Source organism: Rhinopithecus bieti, unplaced genomic scaffold (assembly GCF_001698545.2).
Source record: "Rhinopithecus bieti isolate Rb0 unplaced genomic scaffold, ASM169854v2 scaffold_10654, whole genome shotgun sequence".
Lineage (NCBI taxonomy): Eukaryota > Metazoa > Chordata > Mammalia > Primates > Cercopithecidae > Rhinopithecus > Rhinopithecus bieti.
In genome coordinates, this window is record NW_016806688.1 from 57,879 (window position 1) to 65,905 (window position 8,027).

At 35.1% G+C, this 8,027-nt stretch overlaps 1 protein-coding gene across 13 annotated transcripts in view; it reads left to right on the top strand.

Annotated features, from left to right (window-relative positions):
- The window catches only part of FUBP1 (far upstream element binding protein 1), a 39,373-nt gene that overhangs the window by 7,290 nt on the left and 24,056 nt on the right, over positions 1–8,027 (top strand). For 10 of the 13 annotated variants that reach the window (XR_001886627.1, XR_001886624.1, XR_001886625.1 and 7 more), the window contains exons 2-11: positions 1,501–1,591; positions 3,301–3,339; positions 3,822–3,861; positions 4,390–4,442; positions 4,533–4,604; positions 4,738–4,795; positions 6,295–6,457; positions 6,558–6,656; positions 6,781–6,882; positions 7,177–7,279. Coding sequence is in view for 7 of the 13 variants with exons in the window: in XM_017877395.1 (XP_017732884.1) it covers positions 1,501–1,591; positions 3,301–3,339; positions 3,822–3,861; positions 4,390–4,442; positions 4,533–4,604; positions 4,738–4,795; positions 6,295–6,457; positions 6,558–6,656; positions 6,781–6,882; positions 7,177–7,279 (820 nt within the window). In the remaining 6 variants the exon portion in view is untranslated. The remainder of the gene's footprint in view (positions 1–1,500; positions 1,592–3,300; positions 3,340–3,821; positions 3,862–4,389; positions 4,443–4,532; positions 4,605–4,737; positions 4,796–6,294; positions 6,458–6,557; positions 6,657–6,780; positions 6,883–7,176; positions 7,280–8,027) is intronic. The other 3 variants (XR_001886626.1, XM_017877394.1, XM_017877392.1) reach the window with 1 other exon arrangement.

An 8,027-nucleotide genomic window follows, 5' to 3' on the forward strand; every position in this document is an offset into this window, starting at 1 on the left:
TATATGGGAACTGATACATAATTAGACTTAAGCGATCCATGTTGAATTTATGACTTAAGCACTTAACTATAACTTTACCCTCTCCAGTTGTCTGATGATAATCAAAACTTGAAGCAGTTATCCATATTGGGATCTCTTTGGGGAATCCCAGTCACCAAAAGTTAGGTTTTCTTTAATATTTTTTCATGGAAGGTTTCAAATATACTCAAATTTGAAAGAATTATGTAATAAATTCTCATGAGCCCATCACACATCTTCAATAATGAATGTGCAGCATTGCAGTGTGGAGCTTGGCCTATTGCTGACCACTCATCAATGTGGCAGAACCACTCCGTGATTCCCCATGGAAATGGGAACTACTTCAGTTCTCTTTTTACAGAAAAATTCAATAAATATCTACTGATCGTGCCCTACTTGTGACTTGAAGCCAGGTTGTTGTTGTTGTTGTTTTTTTTTCTTTTTTTTTTTTTTTTTTTTTAACAGTCTTGCTCTGTTAGCCAAGCTACAGTGCATTGGCATGATACCAGTACACTGCAACCTCCAGCTTCTGGGTTCAAGTGATTCTCTTGCCTCAGCCTCCCGAGTAGCTGGGACTATGGGCATGCACCACAACACCTGGCTAATTTTTGTATATAGTAGAGATAGGGTTTCATCATGTTGCCCAGGCTGCTCTCGAACTCCTGAGCTCAAGCAGTCTACCCACCTCCACCTCCCAAAGTACTAAGATTACAGGCATGAGCCACCATGCCAGCAAAGCTGGGTATTTCTTAAATTTGTTCAGTCAGGTGCAAGAAATTATTTGCCCTACTCTGAAAGTTAAAAATATTCTAAGAGAATTATGGTTTCACAGCTGAGGTTTTTTAAGACTTGAGCTCCCGGGACTCCTGCATATATCCTTAGAACAACATTGTCCAGTAGAAGTACAATGTGAGCCACGTTTTGTTTAACCTGGCATATCCAAAATACTACCCCTTTTGCATGTGCTTAAAAAAAAAATTAAGATGATTTATATTCCAGGTTTTCAATATTCAGTGAGTAATTTTACACTTAGAGCAAGTGTCATTTCAGACTAGTCACATTTCGAGTACTCAGTAACCACATATGGACTAGTGGCTACCTTACTAGATAGCATAGCCTTTGGGTCCCACAAAGTGTTCACATTCTCTGTTTACACACATCTTTTGAAGTGTCATGAGAGAGAGCCAGATAGGATCCAGATTTTCTTTAAATCTGTTTGGTCTGTCTTACGGATTCCTAGTTGATTACTTCTTTGTTGCTGCTTATAGGGATGTATCGGAAGCTTAATAATCTCAAGATTATTATGTTAACTGCCTGAAGTATTAATTTTAGCAATAAATTGAAGTATAATTTTAATTTTTCAAGTAAATTTTCTTATGTGATACTAAATATTTCATATATACATGTATTAGAAGTAAATGGGAATTTAGTAATGAATAGTATATAATAGTTTGTGATGGTATTTTTCTGGTTTTTTTTTAGATTGCAGCAAAAATTGGAGGTGATGCTGGGACATCACTGAATTCAAATGACTATGGTTATGGGGGACAAAAAAGACCTTTAGAAGATGGAGGTAAGTTATACTCATACGTATTTTAAATTGTTTTTCAGAGTATTTAGTTGAAGTGGTTCTCAGTATTTTTTTGTTATTCTATTGAGACATTACTTTTATTATAAGGTTGTTAAAATTGTAAGGTGTATATTGGCCTAAAGGGGGGAGGAGACCTAGACAAGGTAAGTAAAATTTGAGTCAACTAGAAAGTTTTGTCTTACTAGAAAACAGTTTATTTTCCCTCTTTTAGGATTGTGCCAGATTGAAAGTTTGCACAGACGTCTTGTTAATAATATTAAAAAAAATATATATAAATTGCTTAGAAGACACTTCACTGGTTTTACTCATACGTGAATGGATTTTAATATGCTGTGTTTTCGTCATTTTTCTATTTGCAATTGCACTTTAAAGGTCGAAATTCGTATTGTTTGCTACTCTAGTGTGTTGCAGGTTATACCGTTTTTTTTAATGTTCTTTGCTTTTAGTACTTTTGTGTTTCACGTTTAGCCTTAAACCTATGGATTAAAACAGTGGGTTCACAGTGCTTTGTAGTTTTAAAAATCATAATCATTGAAGCTTCTGAACTTAGAAGTCTGCATGTATTTTTTGTTTTAGGTTTGATGTATGAGTTTTGATACATTTTCTTTTTACCCTTTTTTTTAAAGGAAGGATTCTCACTGAGGCTATAGAATGTATTTGTAGCTTTTGACCAGGAGAACTTGGTTTCCTTTTATTTAAGTGTCTTTCATATTTATAGTGAGGTTTTTAATATACAAAAAAAAAAATGAGCTAATGATGCTTCAGATGTTGTATGTAATGTATTCTTTTTATTTTATGTGTAGATGGCTCTTGGACAAGTCCGAGCAGTACAACACACTGGGAGGGAATGCCCTCTCCTTTTAAAGGCAGGAATTTTTATTTATTACCTGTGTTCAGTATGTAAACGTGAAATAAACCAGTGGATTCTTAAATGGACACAAATATTTCTTGGATTATGTGTCTGAATTTTTGCTGCAGAACATTCTGATGGTTAATCATTTAAGTTTGAAGGGGGGAGGAGAATGTAGTACTTTGAGCTATAGGTTGTCTGTTCCAAGGTATGCATTGTATTCATCTGTGTAATGGATTTAGATGAAGGTAGTCATGTAGTTGCTTTGAGATTTTTTTTTTTTTTTTTTTTTGCTAAAGTTTTATGCAGTGAAATGTTTGTTTATAAATAATAGAACAGTTTAAGTTGAGATTGCCTTGTAATGTTGTGGGGGTTTTTTTTTTTTTTAATTTTTTGGGGCATAGCTTTGTGGTCACTGTCAGATACACTCAACTTTTAATATGTCAGATTTTTGTAGTTTGATACGCTTTTTTCCCCCCAGTCTTCAGTTCCTGAGGTGGAAGCATCATTAGCCTTTAGCATGTGATATTTTGCTAGTAATGGACCTAAAGTACTTTGTCTTGTATCATTCTAATGTGCTTAACATACATTAAGGTCAGTGATTTGTTAAGAATCAGATAACTATTTTAATGTCTGTGCATCTTTTGAATGTGAAGAGAATGAAGTATAGTTTCTTTTTTAGATTACTGAGTTTGGGTTGAATTTTGGCAGTTTTGGTTCAAATGATAAACCATACCTTCAGATATTTCAATAAATATTTATATTGTTATTTATTCTTGTTTGGGAGGGGAGAAGCTTTGTACTTAATTGGCAGAAAATTAAAAGACACTTAATTTTGCAGATCAACCAGATGCTAAGAAAGTTGCCCCTCAAAATGATTGTAAGTATTCCTTTTAAACTGGGTCAAAAGCTGTATTAAGATTTTGTTCATATTATCGAGTATCTTTGAAGTTAATTGGTTTATGAGTATTTTGGATCAGCTAGCCTGAATTTCTTTATAAATACGTACCTTTTCCTCCTATTTTACAATCTGTCCCATTAATTGTGGCCAGGTATATGTAAGGATTGGTTGCCGAATTATTTTACATATTTAACAACTCCAATTCTTGATCTATGCTTGTACAACTTGAAAAAGGAAATTATATTGTTGTGTGCCATTGCTAATACAATGTCTTCCCTTTCATTGGCTCTCTTGCCCCATCAGTGCCAATATAAATATTCTGTATAAAATTTGACTCTCTTCAAGGTGTTGTCTGTGCATTAGGGAAAGATTTTTGAATGTTTGATGTGATTTTGTTGTTAAATACATAAGTAACTTTAAATTTTGAATTTTCGTTTTATTTTTATTTAATTTTTTGATAGCTTTTGGGACACAGTTACCACCGATGCATCAGCAGCAAAGGTATAGTCACAAACTTTTCAAAAAGTACTCTGCAAGTTTTGGTTGAGCTGCATGTAAAAGCACAACCACATTGGTGTATATTGAATATGTGTCTGTGTATTTTTTGGTGTACCTAGTTCATATCACTCACCTTGGGAAGGTACCATAAAGTGATGATTTTTCTTTTGAGTGAGAAAAATTTGTGATTTGGAGAGATAGATGAAATTAGCCACAGTTTAGAAGAACAGGGGTGAATTAGAGTAACTGTTAAGATGACATTCTCTGAACTCCACTCCAACTCCTTTACAGTTCATGCCTTCAGACTGTTCCATTGATCATCCCTTCTTCACTTGATGTATCATGTTAAAATTCTTAATTTAGCTACTCAAATAATAAGACCATATTTTTTGACATGAGTCTGAGCATAGAACCTTAGTTTAAGCCATTGGGAGACATTAGACTTCCATTTTTATTAATAGATTATCTTTTATTTGTAAACAAAGTATCTTTCATTGAAGGAAAAAATGGTACTTACTTGTTACTTTTTAGCAGATCTGTAATGACAGAAGAATACAAAGTTCCAGATGGAATGGTTGGATTTAGTAAGTAACTTGATTTTTAAAGTTTTGAAAACATGATCAAAACATACTTTAGAATCTTTCAACCAAAAAAACTTTTTTTTTTCTAACTAGTAATTGGCAGAGGAGGTGAACAGATCTCACGCATACAACAGGAATCTGGATGCAAAATACAGATAGCTCCTGGTAATGTTACATTCTCTTGGTATTTTCAGAGTGACTAGAAAAGTAGCTTTTTTTTTTCTTTTAGGTTTCTAGTGCTAATAATGCTACTTTTAATCTTTTGACCTGAAGTTCTATTTTTTGTTTTAAATTGTAGACAGTGGTGGCCTTCCAGAAAGGTCCTGTATGTTAACTGGAACACCTGAATCTGTCCAGTAAGTTTGAAAATCTTAAAAATCGACTTAAAGTAACAACAGTAAAACTCTTTGAATTTTCTCTCTGCTCTTTGTTACTGCTTTATTTTACACTATTGTTTCGTTGCCTCCTTCCCTCCCAAGTCCTCTGACTCCTTTGAAGTTTATGCCTCATGCCTTTCTCAATTAGGGTTCATCATCTGAATCATTAAACACAAAATGGTTAAAACAGCTTCATATCTACTCCAATCTCTACTTGTAAAGTGAAGTGTAGCCTGGAGAAGAATACGCAGTAATGTTGACTGGTGACACCTAAAACTCATAGACATTAAGCTCAAATGAACTGTTGTATTGCCTGCATTTCCCTAGTTCCATTCACTTTTCCATTCCTCTCCAAGGCTCTTTAATACTGTATTTCCCCATCTCCAAATCTTCAGCATCTAACCCCACCTCTCTCCCACTTAAGTTTACTGAGAAAATGGAAACAGATGATAAGAAGCTTTTCTTTTCCCCTACCACTAAACCTACCAGCCTTCAGTTTTTTTCTCTGTTCACATAGTACTCAGGTAATTGCTTTTCTTTGTGTTCATGTGCCTAAAGCCAGCCCTTTCTTCCTATTGAAGGTTCAGCAACCTGCAGTTGTACTTTCTTCTGTATTACTAGTTCCCTCTCTTTACTAGATTTTTTCTTTTCTTTTTTTTGAGACGAAGTCTCACTCTGTTGCCAGGCTGGAGTGCCGGGGCACGGTCTCGGCTCACTGCAACCTCCGCCTCCCGAGTTCAAAGGATTCTCCTGCCTCAGCCTCCCAAGTAGCTGGGACTACAGGTGCATGCCACCACACCCAGCTAATTTTTGTATTTTTTTAGTAGAGACAGGGTTTCACCATGTTGACCAGGATGGTCTCAATCTCTTGACTTTGTGATCCACCCGCCTCGGCCTCCCAAAGTCCTGGGATTATAGGCATGAGCCACTGCCCCCAGCCTGATTTTCTTTATAGCACTTTCCAAATAATGCGTTACTCATTTGACATGTTATTTTTACTTATTTTAATGAAACGAAGCCACTCCAGCAGGAACCCTGTCTCTTTGAGTGTTATTACCCCATTGCCTAAAATAGCACTTGCACATGGTTGATATTTAAGTATTTGTTGAATGAATAATTGTAGCATATGAGTAAGCAAAATGGTAGCTTAAAAATGTAAATAAATAAATCATTTAGTTCTTGGAAGAATCAGTTTAATTCTGAGATAACTTTAGCATTAGAGTTCTTTCTTGGAAATTTTGGACTATTCTTAAAAATAAAAATTGTGTATCTAGAAAATTTATTGCATAATCTCTCAATCTTTGACCCTTGATGGCATTTTCTTTCAGTTAAAAGTAAAAACATTGTTAAAGTTAGCATTAAGACACCTAATCTTGAATTGGGTAGGAGGAGTACTTGGTTACATTGTTTTATATTTCTCTATTTGAATAAGCTTGGGTATGCTACAACTTACTATTTAAATATTAATTTGTTAACAGGTCAGCAAAACGGTTACTGGACCAGATTGTTGAAAAAGGAAGACCAGCTCCTGGCTTCCATCATGGCGATGGACCAGGAAACGCAGTTCAAGAAATCATGATTCCTGCTAGCAAGGCAGGATTAGTCATTGGAAAGGGGGGAGAAACTATTAAACAGCTTCAGGTATTGTTATGTTTGTGAAATGGCTACTTTTGGTCTGTTTTGATGCCCATTTTTGTCCGCTGCCTTTTGTTAATATGTATTATTTCTATGATTATAACAGGAACGGGCTGGCGTTAAAATGGTTATGATTCAAGACGGGCCGCAAAACACTGGTGCTGACAAGCCTCTTAGAATTACAGGAGACCCATATAAAGTTCAAGTAAACTTAACTTTATACTTTATAAAGAAAGAGTTTGGGGTGAATGGGTTTGGGCAAAATATGCATGAATAATTAAAATGTTTTGAGACATGCTTTCTAAATTAGCTAACTTTTTCTACTTTAGCAAGCCAAGGAAATGGTGTTAGAGTTAATTCGTGATCAAGGTGGTTTCAGAGAAGTTCGGAATGAGTATGGGTCAAGAATAGGAGGAAATGAAGGGATAGATGTAAGTAAAAATACCCATTCAGAAATGGTTGTATGCTAATTCATAAATAGTAGTGTTTTCTGTTTTGTGTTCAATAGCTCTAACATTGTTATCCTTTTATTTCACCTTTATACTTTAGAATACAGAGTTAGGTATTTTATATCTTGTCACCCTATTTGCTATAAATATAAAATTATATGTACTTTTATGATTTGAGGCAGATTTTCAGGAAATGGTGCTTTTTTTAAAATACTTTTTTTTTACTTTAAACCCTGAGAAGCTTGTTTTCTTAATACTTAGTCTTTTTTACATAAGGTCCCCATTCCAAGATTTGCTGTTGGCATTGTAATAGGAAGAAACGGAGAGATGATCAAAAAAATACAAAATGATGCTGGTGTTCGAATTCAGTTTAAGCCAGGTGAGTGCATATAATAATCTTGTAAGTGTTGGCAGCAATGAGTTTTGACATACATTTATTATTATTATTATTATTATTATTATTATTTTAATTTAAGTTCTAGGATTCATGTGCACAGCGTGCAGGTTTGTTACATATGTATACATGTGCCATATTGGTGTGCTGCACCCATTAACTCGTCATTTACAATGAATATATCTCCTAATGCTATTCCTCTCCACTGTCCCCTCCCCACAATAGGCCCCAGTGTGTGATGTTCCCCTTCCTGTGTCCAAGTGATCTCATTGTTCAGTGTCCACCTATGAGTGAGAACATGTGGTGTTTGGTTTTCTGTTCTTGCGATAGTTTACTGAGAATGATGGTTTCCAGCTGCATCCATGTCCCTACAAAGGACACGAACTCATCCTTTTTTGTGGCTGCATAGTATTCCATGGTGTATATGTGTCACATTTTCTTAATCCAGTCTGTCACTGATGGACATTTGGGTTGATTCCAAGTCTTTGCTATTGTGAATAGTGCTGCAATAAACATACGTGTGCATGTGTCTTCATAGCAGCATGATTTATAATCCTTTGGGTATATACCCAGTAATGGGATGGCTGGGTCAAATGGTATTTCTAGTTCTAGATCCTTGAGGTGTTGCCACACTGTTATCCACAATGGTTGAACTAGTTTATAGTCCCACCAACAGTGTAAAATCGTTCCTATTTCTCCACATCCTCTCCAGCCCCTGTTGTTTCCTGATTTT